We start from the raw sequence: 20,000 nt of genomic DNA on the forward strand, positions 1-20,000 counted from the left end.
AAATGCACGTTCCCACGGCTTTATTGATCATATTCTCACCTGGAATCGATTTTTGTAATTTTTTCAAGACTTATACATGCCCTGATACTGTCAGTATCTAAATATCAAATTTGAGCGCAATTGGATGGAGGATGCCCGAGATCCTAGAAGACACACACACAGACAGACAGAACAGATTTTATATTATATATATATATATATATATATATATATATATATGGGTGTGTAGGTGTGTTCCCTTTGTCTTGACAGTGTACTGGTTGTAAACAAAAAAGTCAGTCAATATTTGTATAAATGTTCTTGTTTGTTTGCAGTTGTCTAGAAAAAGTATGATTGAGTTGATTGTTGCTTGTTAGATTAAGGGAAGTATTACCTTGCTTGGAAACAGGTGAGAGCTGGCAACTGGGAGATCTTCCGGCCATAGAAATATCTGCTTCAGCAAAAATTATCATCTGGAAAAAAAAATTTCCATGCAAGCATGGAAACATGGACATTGAAAATTCAATACTGGGGGATGGGGGTAGAGATGATTATGATGACTAAAAAATATCTATGATTTGTATCTTTCAGAATTTAGTAAAGAAAACTGCAAGTCCAATGAAATATTTTGCCCAGGGAATCGACATTGTATAGCAGCCCATCTGAAATGTGATGGTCGGAATGACTGTGGGGATTGGGAAGATGAAATCAACTGTGGTAAGTATCTTCTGTCTTTTAACCTCTGCTTGTTGCAATCATGATGGGCTAGGCCGCATTGAAGGGTTTAGTCAAATAAATTGCCCACAAACACATACACAGACATACAAAGTCACACACACACAGTTACTCATAAACATGTAAATGTATCTTAACATCAATAACATTATTTTATATCCTTTCTCAATACTGGACAAGTTTGCCCCAGCCCAATGACATGCCATTTGCACCATAGCCTTTCATTATCTGGTCTATGCCTTACACACACACACACACACACATACACAGGGGAGAGAGAGAGCGAAACTGAAAATCAGCAACTTTTGATGTATATGTCATGTCTTTTTCTTTTGGCAGGATGTCTCATTTTGTCACTAACAGTTTATGTGTGTGTGTGTGTGTGTGTGTATGTATATATATATATATATATATATATATATATACTGTAAAAACCCATGTAATTTGCACACTTGTGTAATTTTACGCAGGTGATTTTCAAGATAAAATTTGTTATAAAAAGTTTCTACTCATATGAAATTCACACCCAAAAGTTTTCAGAATTGCCAATATAGCCAGGGGAAAACGTTTTCAATTTAGTTGTATTTAGCATAATTTCACTTACTTATGATTAGATTTTATTAAATTTTTCATTAAATAAAAATAATTTCTGTTTAACAGGTATCACATTGAAAGCTATTAAATTACAAAGTGTTTTGTGTTGTTTATAATAAGCTTTATCTTACACTTCTTGCCCACAAGAGATTATGTCTGATCTTTAGGATACTGCTGTGTCTTCTCAAATCACAATCACAGGAAAAGTTGTTGATATGAATTACCAACAAAAACAAAGCTGATGAATATACACAGGTGTTGCAAATTAAGTATAATTACCAATAAGCATCAGCTTGGATGATACTTTGCTCAACCAACAGAAGGTGACTGATCAAACTGACTGTGTAAACTGAGAGTTCTTTACAGCCTATTCTTGTCAGAACTTTTGATATGGAGTATTGAAATTTGAATCCCTTTCACACTTATAAAATGTCAAGCAAACCTAAAAATTTGTCATTACCGTTATTGTCAGTATGGGCAGAACTGATGAATCATTTACTGCGAAGAAGAAATTGAATATGTTGAATATGCATTTGAACGTGGCAATAAAGCTGCTGAAAGGCATCTCGATGTTAATGAAGCTAATGTTTGAAATTGGCGTAAACAGTACGACAAACTTAAAACTGTGCCAAGTAATAAACAGACAAAAATAAAAACATGAAATTAAGATTATTCATATCATTATATTTTTTCAGTCAGAAATATCCATATCATTATGTATGTCAATGGCACTCCATTGTCATAGGTAGAAACTCCAAAAGGCGGTGAGCTGGCAGAAACGTTAGCACGCCAGGCAAAATGCTTAGCAGTTACGTTCTGAGTTCAAATTCCACCGAGGTCAACTTTGCCTTTCATCCTTTCAGAGTCGATAAATTAAGTACCAGTAACACACTGGGGTCGATGTAATCGACTTAATCCCTTTGTCTGTCTTTGTTTGTCCCCTCTATGATTAGCCCTTTGTGGGCAATAAAGAAATAAGAAACTCCAAGCAATGTAAAATATGGCCCGTACTGTATTTACTAGCATAAATGTCAGACTTCGAAATGTAGTTAACCATTTAATGGTTTTAGTAAATTTATACAGGTAAAATAAGCATAAAACCATTCAGCATAAATAAAGTCAACTTCGTTATATTTAAGCCATTATTTTTTACTGTAAATTAAGTGAGTCAACTTCCAGTACAAATGTTTATGTTTTGGATGTCATTTTTCAACAAAAAAAATTTCAAAAAAATTCTGGAAACAATCTACTCATGTAATTTACACACCCATTAAAGTTTATTTTTTATTTTTGTGGAAACAAGTGAGTAAATAACATGGGTCTTCATGGTATATACATATATATATATATATGGCATGGCTATATGGTTAGGAAGTTTGCTTCCCAACCATGTATTTGTAGGTTCAGTCCTGCTGTTTGGCACCTTGAGCAAGTATCTTTTACTATAGTCGCTGGTTAACCAAAAGCTTTGTGGGTGGATTTGCTAGATGGAAATTAAAAAAGCTCATTGTATATATTTGTGTGTGTATGTATATATACATATATTTATGTACAAACACACACACACATTCACTTAATACTGTCAGCTTGAGTGCCTTTAGCGAATATTCAAGTCATGTCTCTGATTTGAGGTTAATTCTTCTTTTCCTTTCACTTCTCATTAATTTTTGGATGTTACTTTTCTTTCCCTGAATAAGCAATTAAAAATAATTCAAATGGTAAAAAACCATTAGAATAAATTAGACTTATAGTATTAAGGGCTTACCTTCTAATGTTGGAAACAGGTTTCCATGGGTGTGTCCCAGTCAATTTCATTTTATCTTCTTGATCTGGGTTTCAATAGGTTGTTGATTTGCCTGTTCCCACAAGGCTTTCTTAATGAGTTTATCTTGTCATCTCACCAAAAAGGATGTTCCAGAGACATCTATTCACAAGCATTTGGAGCTTTGTGAATTGCTACATTTCATATGCATACAAAGGAATTGTTTCCATATTTGTATTAAAGATCATGAATTTTGCATTTGTTGCTGACAAGGTCTATGATTTCCAGATAGGTCTCAGTATTCTGAAAGCAACTATAGCTTTCCAAATCCTTGTTTTTATGCCCCAATCTATAATACCTTTTTTATTGATGATGCATCCCAGGCTCATCTAAATCAGTTATGTATATTATATATATATATATATATGCTTGCTTGCTTGCTTCATACTGTTGCTTGATGGGGCTGGGATCATCCCAGGTTAGTGGTCCCAGAGATGTCATCATGCATAGAGACAACCAGGTCCACTAGTGCTCTTCATTGCTGGTGGTCCCATGCCAACCCCTCTCCATCCTCCAAAGTGATGTCAAGCCTCTGGAGATTTTCCTTAATCACATCCAGTCAATTGGTGTGGGACTTGTCATGAGGCCTCTTCCAGTTCATAGCTGCTGAATTGAGTGAGAATAAAGCCCCCGATAGAATGCTCTAGTGGGAGACAAAGGACATGTCTGTGCTAACACATGTGATGGATAGCTATGAGGTAGGAGGCTGAAAGCTGGTGACACATAAAAGGCACCTATGCTGGTGATATGTAAAAGGCACCTGTGCTGGTGATATGTAAAAGACACCCAATACACTGTGTAGTGGTTGGTGTTAGGAAGAGCACCCAGTTGTAGAAACCATGCTGGCTCACCAACCCCTGTCAAACTGTCTCTCCCATGCCATCATGGAAAACTGATGTGAAATGATGATGATAATGATACTGGTGGTGAATTAGTAGAATTGTTTGGGCTTTGTATAGCATGCCTAACTATTGGTTCCAACCCACTGCACTCTGAGTTCAAATCCTGCCAAGATTAACTTCACCTTTCACTGTTTCTACATTGATGAAAAAAAAATGTACCAATCTAGGTTGGCAGATCAGTAGCTCTGCAGGAATATCTGAGCATTATAATATATTTCAACTCTTTGCATTGAGTTCAAAACCTGCTATACCTCCTTGGGTGATTGGCTTAATCCATTGCCCAGTTTAATGCTTATGACCTCATACTTTAGATTCCTTTAGTGGGGTCCACTCTATTGCAAGCAGTTGGGCTATGAGTTAGGTTCAAGAATACTTTCCTCTTTCTTCTTCCTGTAAAGTGTCACAGACGCTATCTTCTTGACTGACTGAAATTAAGTTAAAACAATAATAAATACTGGGTGCAGGCATAGGGTTTCAGGTTCAATCCTGCTGAATGGCAGGGCCACAGTCCAATGACTGAAACAAATAAGTGATTGAAGATGGACTCAGAATTTGACTATTCATACATGCATGCACATGTGTGTGTGTGTGTATGTATGTACCTGCATAATACAAATATATAGATTTTATTATTCTTTTTTCCTTGCAAGTCGAAGTCTCCTTAGCTTCGTCTTTATCTGAAATTATTTGAAGCTGGCTGCCAACAGCCAGATTTGCTAGAACAGTTGTAAGATAATAGTTATTAACTCTTGACTGAGAGATTAGAAACTTATTTAAGATTAGTGAGGTCAATCTCAACCAATTATTGTAAATCTGCCTATGTCTAATGTTATATACCATAAAAGAAAGAAGAAGAAAAAGCAATAAACGCTCAGCTCCCTCTCAATCTTATTGAAAATCTTAATGGATAAATATTGTTTCACATTTTCACGTGTCTGTTGTGTGTGTGGTGGGGTTTTGGGGTAAGTGAGAATGAGAAATAATTATCTGAAAATTTTTTTTTTATGTCTCGTGTTTATTTTTTTCTTTCTTCCAATTTTTTTTTCTTTTTTTCTTCTTTTTATGACTTGCCAAATTTCTTGAAGTATTTTGGCAGCAAAAAAACCCCAGATTTCTGTGATTTAACATTTAGGAAAAAAATAAAATAAAGATAAAATAAAATAAAATAAGAAGAATAAGCTCTCATACATAAAATTTCTTTTTGTAATATTGCATGCAATTAAATGTATGAAATCACAAGTTGCTTTCTCTCTTGCATTCACTCTCCCTTTCTCCATAATCTTGTATTTTTCTTATATTATAAATCATTAGAAATTTTTTTTTATTATTATTATTGTTGTTGTTGTTGTTCATCATCATCATCATCATCATTTACCATCCCTTCTCCATGTTGGCATGGGTTGGATGGTTTGACCATTGTTGTTGTTGGTGTTGTTGTTATGATAATGAGCTGGCAGAATCATTAGCATGCTATACAAAATGCTTAATGGTATTTCATCCATCACTACGTTCTGAGTTCAAATTCCACCAAAGTCAACTTTGCCTTTCATCCTTTCTGAGTTGATAAATTAAGCACCAGTGAAACACTAGGGTCAACGTAATCAACAATACCCCTCCCCAAATTTCAGGCCTTGTGCCTATAGTAGAAATCATTATTATTATTATTATTATTATTATTATTATTATTATTAGTGGTAGGTGTAGGAGCGGTTGTGTGGTAAGTAGTTTGCTTACGAACCACATGGTTCCTGGTTCAGTCTTCTACTATAGCCTTGGGTCGACCAAAGCCTTGTGAGTGGATTTGGTAGACGGAAACTGAAAGAAGTCCATCATATATATGTATGTATATAAATATATGTGTGTGTGTGTTTATGTTTGTGTGTCTGTGTTTGTCCCCCCACCATTGCTTGACAACTGATGCTGGTGTGTTTACATCCTCGTAACTTAGCGGTTCAGCAAAAGACACCGGTAGAATAAGTACTAGGCTTACAAAGAATAAGTCCTGGGGTCGATTTGCTTGACTAAAGGTGGTGCTCCAGCATGGCCACAGTCAAATGACTGAAACAAGTAAAAGAGTAAAAGAGAGAGTAGTAAGTTAGCAGAACCATCAGAATGTCAGACAAAGTGCCCTGCAGTGTTTATTCTGGCTCTTTACATTCTAAGTTCAATCCTTGCTGAGGTCAACTTTATTTTTCATCCTTTTGGGTCTGATAAAATGAAGTAACAGTGAAGTACTACAATTGATCTAATCAACTAACCCCTTCATTCCAAATTTCTGGCTTTGTGTGTAACTAGCAGAATCATTAGCATCTTTGACAAAGTGCTTAGTGGTATTTCTTCCAACTCTTTTACATTTGGAATTCAAATACTGCCATGGTCAACGTTGCCCTTTGTCCTTTCGGGGTTGATAACATATGTACCAGTTAAATACTGGGATCGATTATATTGAGCCTCGTGCCAAAATTTCAAACTATTGTTATTTAGGTGGTGAGCTAGAACAACCGTTACCAGACTGAATGAAACTCTTCCAGCTTTGTGTTCTGAGTTCAAATTTCACTGAGGTTGACTTTGTCTTTCATGCTTTCGAAGTTGATGAAATAAATACCAATTGAGCACTGGGATCAATGTAATTGACTAATAGAAAGGACTATTAGTATGACAGGCAAAATGCTTAGTGGCATTTCGTCCGTGTTTACATTCTGAATTCAAATTCTGCCAAGGTCAACTTTGCCTTTCATCCTTTTGGGGGTCGATAAATTAAGTACCAGTGAAACACTTGGGTTGATGAAACCAACTAGTCCCCTTCCACCAAATTTCAGGCCTTGTGCCTTTAGTAGTAAGGATTATTATTATTATTATTATTATTATTATGAAGGCAGCAAGCTGGCAGAATCATTAGCATGCTGGGCAAAATGCTTAGCAGTATTTCATCCATCTTTATGTTCTGAGTTCAAATTCTGCCTTCCATCTTTTCAGGGTCAATAAAATAAGTACCAGTTGAGCCCTGGGGTCGATCTAATTGACTCCTCCCCCCAAAATTGCTAGACTTGTGCCAAAATATGACATCATTGTCATCATCATCATTATTATTATTACTATTATTGTTGTTGTTGTTATTGTTATTATTATTATTATGCCAGGTAATGCAACCTTGTGCCATCCTGGAGAATTCCGTTGTGAGAATGGTGTTTGTATCAATGGAACTTGGAGATGTGATGGAGAATCTGACTGCCATGATGAATCTGATGAATTTGACTGTTGTAAGTATATTATTTATATATTCTTATAAGTATATTATTTATATATTCTTTATCCTATTAATTGAGATGTATTATATAAATGAATAGCTAATTAATAATAATCCTGTTTCTGGGGTTAATGATTTTTCTATATATATTTATCATCATTTATTTTTATTGTAAGGGTGAAGGTTTATAGAGTTGGTAAATAGTGAGCAAAATACCTGTGGTATTTAGTCAAGTAATTTTACATTCTGAGTTCAAACCTTGCTAAGGTTGACATTTCCATTTATCCTTTCAGACTTGATGAAATAAATACTAATCAAGTTATGAGATCAAGTTAATCTATTCTTAAACATATGACTTTATATCCTAAGTTAGATATTTTTATTTAATATTCATCATGAGATGAGTATATATTTATCATTATTTATTTATATCATTAGAATATATTATTGTTTTATGTGTGCTTCTCTATACTGGCATGGATGGTTTGTATGTAAGTGGAAATTCAAAGAGCTCTCTGTGTCCATTTGCAAGATTCTTCTTGTTAAGGGCATAAATATATCTGTTGAATACTCAGCTACTTGATATTCTGTAATTCAATGTGTTTGTAATTTCATCCTTTGAACAACTGAATATTCATTGTCAAAACTGACAAAAATGAATCATTTACATATATCTGTATATATATTCTTGTATCTATATGTAAATATAAATTGAACAGGCATTCATCTGCAACAAAACAGCCTCACATTTGTATATATGGTAAACATATATATATGTCTACACACACACACATACATACACACATACAAACGTATATAGATTTCTATAGTTATTTGCAAATATAATCAATTTAAGATGTCTCTTAAGTACTGAGTGTTGTTAAAGGCTAGTGATTAGTTCTTATTTTAGTAAGAGCTTGTGTTTAGTTCCAGCTTTATGATGTTGAGGGCCAGCTTTTAGCTCCATTTCTGTAATACTAAAGGCTAGTATTTTGTATAAAGAGCTTATGTTTAACTTCAGTTTTATGACGTTAAAGTCTAAACTCTTGGTTTATCGTTTGAGCATATAGAAGGACAAGGTATTAGCTGAACGTAAAGGTTAGAATTGTCTCAAATTTGACAGCAAGATTAGTATTTAGTTGATTAGTGATTGGTGTCGTGATATTAAACAAATGACTGATAAATCTACTTTTGGAATATATGTTAAGTAACATTCCCAGAAGATCAGAATTAAGTGCAAACACCCAAAGATAAAAATAAATGTTACTATGGATTTCAATCCAAGAACTGTATGCTGTTAGTTCAGTACCATAATTTTTCAATTATTCTACTTCTGCATACATTTATATGCAGGAGAGGCTGTGTAGTAAGTAGCTTGCTTGCCAATCACATGGTTCCGGGTTCAGTCCCACTGCGTGGCACCATGCGCAAGTCTCTTCTACTATAGCCTTGGGCCGACCAAAGCCTTGTGAGTGGATTTGGTAGACGGAAACTGAAAGAAGCCCATCACATATGTGTATATATATATATGTGTGTGTCTGTGTTTGTCCCCTCCAACATCGCTTGACAACTGATGTTGGTGTGTTTATGTCCCCATGACTTAGCGGTTCGGCAAAAGAGACCGATAAAATAAGTCCTGGGATCAATTTGCTCGACTAAAGGCAGTGCTCCAGCATGGCCGCAATCAAATAACTGAAACAAGTAAAAGAGTATATGTCTGTATAAGAATATTAGAAATGTTGTTTAGGAGATACATATTTACATATGTTACAATAACTTTATGTTTATGCAAATTTGTGAGACGATGTGATGCTGGGAAAGAAAAGAAGGAGCAAAACTGAGTCAAGAGAAAAATTGAGCATGAAATAAATTAGTTGTTATGGCAAAGAGATGCGAATATATTGGTAGTGTAGACATGATGCATAAGGAGAAACAAAGTTGGGTAAAGAAGTGCTAAAGGATCTCAGTGGAAGGCATCTGCAAAAGAGGAAGACATTGGAAGATGTGGAAACTGATCTCTGGAGGTTGAAGTCTTATGAAGGAGGGGATAAAGAACTGAGACAAGGGGTGAAATACGAAAGTAGAGAAGACTTGTCCAACCCATCTGAGGCCTCCATTGGTCATTAATGACCATAGATAAAGGTCCTAGTTGTCCACCCCTCACTGGAGCAGTCCTGTTCTACCTCTCCTTTCTAGAGTGTTTAATAGGTTCCAGACTTGAGTGGTATGGTATGGAAGACATGTTGTTGTAGTGTGTTCCCCACTCTCCGTGTCAATGATGGATCCAAAGGAATAGCACGGCCATTACAATTTGGCACAAGCATCATTGCATTGAGTTGCCAGAATGAGAGATAGACAACATTGAACTGTCTCAGGGGCTCCAATTCCTGATTTTTCTTCAGGTTTTACTCTAGGTAAGTATGACACCAAACCCCACTCCTTAACCAATGAGCTCCATTTGCCTGATTGACCTACCAGTTAACCTATAGCTGGGGCCCTAACTGGTGCTGCTACAATTCTGGGTCATTAGTGGTTGAGTGGTGGTTCCATACTTCTCAAAAACCTTGGAACTCCTGTTAAGCATCACAGGTACCCTTGGTGGTTCATTGCAATTTTCACACAACTGCCATATTCATTACCAGTGAGAAAATATTTTATTCTGTATCTTTAGCATGGTTTCAAGGATATTTAACCCTTTAGCATATAAACTGACCATATCCAGCCAAAATATTCTACTTGTTTTATGTTCAAACCCGCAAGACTTGGCCTCTTACACTTGCCCTACAATGTCACTCTGAAAATAAACAATCACATCACTGAAATCTTGAAGCTATAAGATAAAACAATGTGAATAAATAAGCAATACATTTGACAAAGTAATCTGAATGCTAAAGGGTTTAGAGAAGATGTGTATTAAATATTAAAGTTTAATAATGAAATATTGTAAAAATGCAAATAAATGACATTTCCTTGTAATCAAATAGTATGCAGTATGACCACATGAAATACATGGCACCACTGGTGAGTTGCAGTAACAGGCCATGGCAGTAAACATGTTAAAGACAGTCCCAGGGCACTGTCTAACCCATGGTAGCATGGAAAAACAGATGTTAAAAACAGTGGTGGTAGTGGTGGTGCTGATAATGGTGATGATGATGACATGATCACTTCATTACCCAATCATGTTTTCATTGGAACACTGCTTTGTACAATGACTCATTATGTTTTTGCTGCCATCAAGAATGTTTTCTATTAGTGACTTGTCTGTAATATGAAAAGTTACGGTTCACTATACTGTCCATCACTGCATTCAGAACCAACAGCAGGCAGGCAGGCAGTGACTGTAAACCTTTACATATCGTTAAAGGAAAGTTATGTTTGCTTATTCTAATTAGTGTTAATTAAATGTAATGAACCTGAAAGTCTTGTACAATTAAGTTTTGCCAGTGCTATCCGGATGATACAACATTTGATTACTTAGTGTAAAAGTCACAATCAATGCAATACAAAATATTGAACTAAGATTCCAATCTCTCTCTCTCTCTCTCTCCCCCTCTCCTCTTCTGTTTTATTGTTTCAAGAAGTTGTTCCTGGAGACTTTGGCACCATTCACTTGTAATGTCCTCCTTGTATTATGGCAAGAGATAATTATGTGGGAGGGGGCGACCCTGTTTTTACCTTATGAGGTTTAGTAATTGTTGAAAAAAAAGACTTGAAGGGAGACAGACAGTATTGTCAGGAATGTTATACAAGCTAAACAAAAGATCTATTCTTCACTGATATGACATTGCTACTATAAATGACATTTTTTAAGCATGAATATAAATTTGTACAAGCAAAATTGTATATGTATCAATACTGGTATCTATTTTAGAAATTTTAGAGGCAAGGAAAGCAAGTTTGACCCCGCAGCAATGCAAGTTTTCCATTTGATTACTTGGTGTATTTCTCCTTGCATTCAAGTCAGTTTTAAACAAATTATATATTTCCAGAAGACTCTGAGGAATATTTTATTTTGTTTTTGTATTTGGTTTCCAAGATTCTTGATGTGAACTTGTGTCGGAAGGAGATTTTGTTGTATCTTGGGGGTTCATTATGCCAATATTAAACACACACACACACACAGACTCATTTTCATTTCATCATCATTAAAGTCACTTTGAGACAAAAGTTATGCAATAGAATCGATTAAGAACCCTTTCTTTAATTATGTTCCAAATATCACATTAATATGTTGATAAGTAAAAAAGTTACAGTTATTTAATGAAACAAGCCTAGATTCATGATTATTTTAGAATTTAATTGAAACTCATGAGGGGTGTATTTTGGTCAGAAATATAGTAATGAAAGGGTTAACATCCGCCTTCAATGCTGTGTATATGTATACATATGTGTGTGTGTATTTATGTATGTATGACTACATGTTTATTGATGTATGTTGGCCACTACTACTGTAAAAAATATAGTAGTACTATGTCTTACTTTGGTTTAACAAAAAAAAAACCATCTGACAATATATATACCAACAAATGATATTTTTCAAATACCATAAAAAAAAAGTCTTAGTAAATCTGTTATTTTTTATAGTAAAATATTATGTCTCATGTTAAACTCTTAATATCTTTTGGGTTTTTTTTTTCTCCCCTTCTTTCTTAACTAGCATCACCCAGCTGTACTGGCAATAAGTTTCAATGCAAGAATGGTCAGTGTATTGAAATGTCTTGGAAGTGTGATCGTCATCCTGATTGTTCAGATCACTCCGATGAAGAAAACTGCGAAAAAGGTATTAATTTTCATATCTTTCACTTCTCTTTTTCTCAGCTGTCCACCTGACACAGGTTACGTGTCAGGTGAGAATTAATTTCAGCAATCCAAAGAATATTTTGAAACAACAGTAAATTCTCCAGAAAGATTATGAGTTCAAATGCCAAATTCAAGTTAGAAACATTCTTGTCTGTCATATATTTCAATTACCTGTCTCTGTAGTATATTTCTGATGTCTTGCTAGCAGAATTGGTCAGTGAAGCTGATAACAAGCATAAGTATCAGCTATATGTAGGTGTGTATTTATCTATATTCTTGTGTGTGTGCATGAGAAAACATGTTAATTGACATATATTGGCCACTGCAGCTGCAAAATATATAATAGTATGGTGTCTTACATTGGTTTAACAAAAAACATCCTACAGTACCAGGATATGATGTTTTTCCAACATCACACAAAGAAAACAGTACATGATTCTCAAAACATATTTGGAAGAACAATCAAGGTGGGTTCCTTGATGTTGCATGTTCGATTTTGTATAGAGCCAGACAGTAATTGTTCAAAACAGTGCAGTATGTTCTGCTGTGTCTGGGGAGATTCATTTTCTTTTCGTGCTTTATAATGTAACACACTCACCGGTCAAGACTATTGAAAAGGTTGCAAGACGCAACGGAAATTTTAGGAAAATAAAAATAAGAAATAAGGGGAAATTTTATGAACTCATATAAAGAATCTTGCAAACCAAATCCAAAAACGAAATAGTGCAGTATATGTTTGACTGCAAAGAAAAAAAAAAAAAACACATTACAAACTACTCCAAACCAGTAATGAACAAAAAGATAGTGCTAATATCAACTAGCAGGTACAACCTGAAATTTTTACTCTCACATTTCAGTATAGCAGACAATAGCACTAGCGATATTCACACATTTTTCAACACACTGCCTTGGGATCCAATTCCTTTCATGATGTCACCATTGTCAATTTGTCTGTTTGTCTTACTCTTAGTTATTTTTGTTTTAATATGTACATCTTATATTATATATTGCGTTAAATCGTGCAGGTGTTTGATTATATATTTTTTCCACTTAAGTCCCTATGCAGACTATTTTTATATCATTATATTATATTATATTCCTTACTTCATTGTATGGTCTCTGAAATATTGTATACTATCTCTAAGTTAGAGTATCTTATAATAATTCTGCTTGTTCCTTCGTTACTTAGCCCTTCCGTAATGCTTTCACATAATTAGATAAAGAGGGAGGATGGTGGTGAGTGAAATGTGTAATTTTTTTTTAATTAAGTTTTTTTCCTTTAATGCTTCCATGTCATTAGTTAAAGAAAAAGACAAAAAGTGAGAGAAAAAGAGGGAGAAAGAAAAAAGAGAGAAAAAGAGGATAAGGCAAAGAATGAAAGAGAAAGAGGAAAGTGCTGTGTATTAAGTCTATAAAATTGTGCATAAAGTATATATATATATATATGAAGTGCATTAAGTGATCATCATATTCCAATTTCCTTCACTTTTCAATGAGTAGCAGATGAGCAGCTATTTTTTCATATAGACACAACACAGTCTATGCTTTCAGGATTTTGGGATAAATTTTTCAGAAATAACCCAATAAATTTACCATTAATTCTGTGAAATATTCATGGGTCCTGCTAGTACTTACTATTGCATATTATTGCAGAGATGGAGGTGTATAGGGGAAGTTCTAACTCCACATATCTACATATCTTTCTATTGAAGTTGTATCTGTCTTTCCACCTACAGATGGATTTGGTAACAAGTCAGAGTGTTAGATTCCGTCACTAGGTAGACAGGATTACTATTCCAATGTTGTTCACTGAGCTGTCAATTTTCTCCAAGGTGTGTTGGTAGAGCATGGCACCGGTCTCTTTTCATTGTTCCCACAATAAAAATAGACCCTTCTCTCACCTATACTACAGTGTAATAATATAAACCAATGCTTTTAGTGTTTTACTCGTTTCTGGTCAGTAGATTGTGGCTTGAAGGTTTTGTTTTGTTGTGTTTGATAATGAAATCGACTGCAGTCATCATTATCATCATTGTTTAATGTCTGTTTTCCATGCTAGCATGGGGTGGACGGTTCGACCAGGGTCTGGGAAGCCAGGAGGCTGCACCAGGCTCCAGTCTGATTTGGCAGTGTTTCTACAGCTGGATGCCCTTCCTAACGCCAGTGGGTGCTTTTTATGTGCCATCAGCATGGGCCAGAGGAGGCTGGCAATGGCCACGATTGGTTGGTGCTTTTTACGTGGCACTGGCATGGATGCCAGTAAAGGTGGCGCTGGCATCAGCCACATTCAGATGGTGCTTTTTACATGCCACTGGCATGGGTATCACTACTACAATTTCCATTTGATTTTGATTTTAAATTTGGTACTTACTATATTGATCTTTTCTGTCTAACTGCTAAGTCAGGGGGATGTAAACAAGCTTGCACATGTTGAGGAGCAGTGAAACACAAACGTGCACACTTGCAGACTCGCAGACTCACACACACACATACAATGAACTTCCATACCATTTCTGTATACCAAATTCACTCAATTCAGACATTTGACCAAAGTGCCATGTAACAGGGCTGAATTCACAACCAGTTAGTTGTGAAGTGAACTTCTTAATCACACAGCCATGTCTCCTACACACACACACAGATGGAACTTCATCGGTTATGACAAGTTTTCCAGTTGACCTGACCAATGAAACAGCCTGCTCATGAAATTAATGTGCAAGTGGTTGAGCACTCCACAGACATGTGTACCCTTGACATAGATCTCAGGAAGATTCAGTATGACACAGTATGTGACAAGGTTGACCCTGTAAATTACAGGTACAACTACTTTTTACCAGCTGAATGCACTGGAGCAATTTGAGATAAAGTAATTTGCTCAGGAGACACAACATGCCATTGGGTATTGATCTCATGACCTTATCATCATGAGCTGAAGAATGTCCTAAACACTAAACCATATTTATACACCGTTTCCTTTCCCCCTTTCATTACTCTTTACTCTTTTTACTCTTTTACTTGTTTCAGTCATTTGACTGCGGCCATACTGGAGCATCGCCTTTAGTCGAGCAAATCGACCCCGGGACTTATTCTTTGTAAGCCCAGTACTTATTCTATCGGTCTCTTTTGCCGAACTGCTAAGTGACGGGGATGTAAACACACCAGCATCAGTTGTCAAGCAATGCTAGGGGGACCAAACACAGACACACAAACATATACATATATACGACAGGCTTCTTTCAGTTTTCATCTACCAAATCCACTCACAAGGCATTGGTCAGCCCGAGGCTATAGCAGAAGACACTTGCCCAAGATACCACGCAGTGGGACTGAACCTGGAACCATGTGGTTGGTAAGCAAGCTACTTACCACACAGCCACTCCTCCCTTTATAGTAGTGTGTGACCATTCTGTTTTCTTCTTTCACCCATCCTCTTTTTGCTCAACCACTTCATTGATCTACCATGGTTTCTTTGGCTCCTGCCTGTGCCATTACTTCAGGCCCTGGTTCATCTTAGTTTACCTTTCTTTCCATCTTATCTTTCTATCTCTCTACTTTCCTTCTGAAGTCCTCCTATAGGAGTACTTCCTTCTCTATTAACATTACTGTTGTGCATATCTTGTCTTAATGTTGTCTTATCTACTTGTCTCATTCTACTCTTTATGCCCTCTCTCTTATCCCAGCAGCATTTTGTTGTTGATATCACCAAAATGATCAATGTTATTTACTTTGTTTTCTCATGTATTTCACATGTTCCCTTGCCATCTTTCTGTGCAATTTTTCACTCATATAGTAGTAAGGAGTTTTATCAAAGAGATTTTCCCCACATGGTGAGTTGGAGTAAAAAGAATATATAACAAAAGAAGAAAAACGCACACAATTTATGTATAATTTTGTAAGATAGAATATTTATATAGTCTGCCAGTTTTGCTAATCTTGTCTAAGAAATTGGTGAAAATATTGCATTTTTGTAGTATCTCTAGGACTTTTTAGTCCATGTTGGTTCCATGAGAGTTATTCTCCTGACGGTTTAAGACAACATCTATTTAAATTAACTATGTAACTTAATTATGTAATCATTATAAACAATAATGTTTATTGCCAACGAAACAGCTGTTGAGCATAATTAAATTATGAATTATATGTGAAATTTATGCTTTTCTGCTTTTCATTCTAAACTTGTTGTTCTAAATTATCTTTATTAACCAGTTCTGTGTATACAATGCAAGTTTGTTCCACCTGGATTTACTGCATTGTAATAAAGTACTGGAGTTTAATAACCTATTATTAATTGAGCTCTTAATTAATGTATATTTTTTGATACTCATACATCAATCACCCTCTCCTCTCTCTCTTGTACGTCTATATACATATAAGACATATACATATATACATACATATTAAGCTAGGTAGACTGACAGTCTAATATACTAGATCAGATTTACAAGTTTAATACACAAATTACTAGCATTAATATAGATAACACAGACTAGTAATGGCAATATGTGGATCCTATGAAGGAAATAAATTGCAATAAAACCAAAATAATGACCACAATGTCCACATATCCACACCATCTTATCTGCTAACGCTATAAATTAAATCTAGTGCAATTGACAGCACAATAGAAAATAATGTATTAACAAAAATTCACACACATGCGTATGCACACAGTTGGATACTGATTACCATACAGACATATCAGCACTGTAGCTACACACACACACATCATATATATATATATATATGTATGTGTGCCTATTTACATTTATAGAATCGGCATCATCACCAACAACAACAGCCGGTTTATAAAAGACCAAACACTGAGAGATCAAAACTGTCGGTGAAAGAAAACTAATTAAGAAGCTTACAGACGTGTACGAATTTGATAAATCTGTCAGTTGATAAGGAAGTGAGCTATAACCAGTGTGTATGTTGTTATTGGCAGAATAATCCCTGCAAAATACCATGATGTGTGTGTATGTGTATATGTACATTATATATATATATATATATATATATATATAATGTTTTAAATGTTTCAGTCATTAGATTGATGCCATGCTGGAGCACTGCCTTGAAGGATTTAGTTAAACAAATTGAACCCCAGCACTAACCTTTTTTTAAAGCCTGGTACTTATTCTAATTCTGTCAGTCTCTTTTTGCTGAACTCTTAAGTTGTCAAGCAGTTGTAAAACACACACACACACATATATATATATATATTGATGGCAATTATATATACACGCAAAAATGAAACTATCACTGACATCTCAATTTAACAGATATATTTACCAAAATTACATAGAAATATCTTGAAAGACTAAAAGAGTAAATTTATTCAATAAAATCGCCATTGGCTTCAACCATGGCCTCCAGATGACTTTGGAATCTCCTGCAACTCTTCTGGACGGTCTTGTTTAAGTTGGTGTATGCTGCTATAATCCTTACCTTCAGTTCATTTTTGGTGTTACAAGGAGTTATGCTGGTCTCTTGCTCAACTGCACTCCACACATAATATTCAAGGGGGTTGCAGTCTGTAGAGTTAGGTGTCCGAATGTTAGGGGTGACGTAGTTATAAAAATTGTTTGACAGTTGTGCTTGGGTTCTGCTGCTTGTGTGGCATAGTGTAGAGTCCTGTTGACAGACACAGAGTCTTCCAGCAGTCACCCTGTTGTTCCAAGGCAGCACTGCCTCCTCCAGGCACTTGATTTAACCCTTTGGTATTTAAACCGGCCATATCCGGCCAAAATAGTTAATCTGTTTTATGTTCAAACTGACCAGATCCAGGCTCTTGCACCTACCCTGCAATGTTATTCTACATTAAGTAATTACACCATCAAGATCTTGAAGACATGAGATAATGCATGATTAATTCAAATCAATGGGAATCAATAGGCATTATGTTTGATTGAATAATCTGAACACTAAAGGGTTAAGCCTCCATGTTGAGTCTGAGGAAAGATGAATGGAGGCATAACGTCACCATCACTAGTGGTCACTCCAAACACCGTGATGTTGACTGGATGTTTGATTCTTATCACTCCTCAGATTGACATCCAAACACTCTGAAATATTCATATTGGAGCTTCTTGTGGGAGTGCCAAGCAGTACATCATGTCATTTCCAAATTTCTGGCAGAGTGAATTGCATCATGGTGCTGTTTTTCTCACAGACACAAGGACACACGCATAAATATACATATATATGACAAGGTTTATTTCAGTTTCCGTCTAGCAATCTTCTCACAAGTCTTTGGTCAGTCTGAGGCTATAATAGAATCCACTTCCCCAAGGTATTGTATAGTGGGACTGAACCTGGAACCATGTGGTTGGGAAGCAAACTTCTTGCCACACTGCCACACCTGCACCTGTGCAATATGAGGGAAATTTGGCTGCTATTTCTAACAGTTTGAGCAACCATATAGAAACTTTCTTGTTAGTACTTTGTTTATCGTGGTAATTAAAAGTTTTATTCTTTTATACTTTTAATTGTTTCAGTCATTTGACTTTGGCCATGCTGGAGCACTGCCTTAAAGGGTTTTTTTAGTCAAAGAAATCAACCCCAAGACTTATTCTTTGTAAGTCTAGTACTTATTGTATTGGTCTGTTTTGCCAAACCATTAACCTATAGGGACGCAAACACCAACATTAGTTGTGAAGTGATGGAGTGGGGGGGAAGCAAACATAGACAGGAAGACACACACATAAATATATACAATGGGCTTCTTTCAGTTTCTACTCACTTGGCCATGGTAACACGCCATGGGACTGAACCCAGAACCATGTGTTTGGGAAGCAAGCTTCTTATTTCTTTACTGCCCACAAGGGGCTACATACAGAAGGGGACAAATAAGAACAGACAAACGGATTAGATTGTTTATATCGACCCCAGTGCAAATTGACCTCGAAAGGATGAAAGGCAAAGTCAACCTCGGCGGAATTTGAACTCAGAACATAGTAGCAGGCGAAATGCCGCTAAGCATTTCGCCCAGCATGCTAATGCTTCTGCCAACTCGCCGCCTTCTTAACGAGACCTGTGCTGTGGAAGTATCTATTAAAAGAAATATTGAATTAATGGGATCACGAGTTCATACCCAATACAAATGTATTGTGCATGTGTGCAAGGGAGTAAGGCTTTATACCAGGGGTGGGGAAACCACTGCCTATGGGCGCTATTGTGCCCACAGGCTGATATATTCATATGTACAAAATATAGTACATTTTTTAATCAAAATTTATACAATATTCGTATGCGTATTTGCAACATAGGTCGTGTTTCCACTACGACTTAAAATGGTTAGAAATTGTCCGGTAATTGCTATTTGAATGGAAATTTTGTATCCACTATAAAACACATATTCCTAGGTTTATACTACCCCCTAGAAACTCAACTACACTTTAGCTGAAAAAATAGAAAACGTCATAAGTAATATAAACGTCCTAAATTCAGTGCCGGCGTTAATGAAGATGTTACACGTTAATTTATTGTGTTAAACTTATCTTTATTAATGTATATCAAATTATATATAGATATATACAAGATTTACACAGATATAAGAGTTTGAACCTGTGATCTGCCTGCGAACCTCTTTCTTAGAAAACTTTTTGCCCGCCGCTCTAAAAAGTTTCCCCACCCCTGCATTATACATTGTTTTTAGCAAGTTTGGAGAGGGTCTATACAAGGTGTTGACAAACTTTCTCATCCATTTTACTCCTTCATCATATCCAGGGCAGCCTTGTCACATTTTGTGTCATGCTGAATCTCCCTAAGAACTACGTTTAGGGTGTGCTCAGCCACTTGCACAAAATGCTCAACCACTTACTTGCACATTAATTTCATGTACTACCTGTTCTGTTGATTGGATCACCTGGAGCCCTCATCTATGTAACTGTGTATTTTCTACAGAAATATGGTAACA

The 20,000-nt window shown here is 35.8% G+C and overlaps 1 protein-coding gene across 1 annotated transcript in view; it reads left to right on the forward strand.

Moving 5' to 3' along the window:
• Window positions 1-20,000, forward strand: part of LOC115213222 (low-density lipoprotein receptor-related protein 4) — a 457,280-nt gene that overhangs the window by 372,946 nt on the left and 64,334 nt on the right. Inside the window, exons 6-8 of the mRNA XM_036503508.1 lie at window positions 571-696; window positions 7,173-7,292; window positions 11,940-12,062. Of these exons, the coding sequence (XP_036359401.1) occupies window positions 571-696; window positions 7,173-7,292; window positions 11,940-12,062 (369 nt within the window). The remainder of the gene's footprint in view (window positions 1-570; window positions 697-7,172; window positions 7,293-11,939; window positions 12,063-20,000) is intronic.

Source organism: Octopus sinensis, linkage group LG6 (assembly GCF_006345805.1).
Source record: "Octopus sinensis linkage group LG6, ASM634580v1, whole genome shotgun sequence".
Classification (NCBI taxonomy): Eukaryota; Metazoa; Mollusca; class Cephalopoda; order Octopoda; family Octopodidae; genus Octopus; species Octopus sinensis.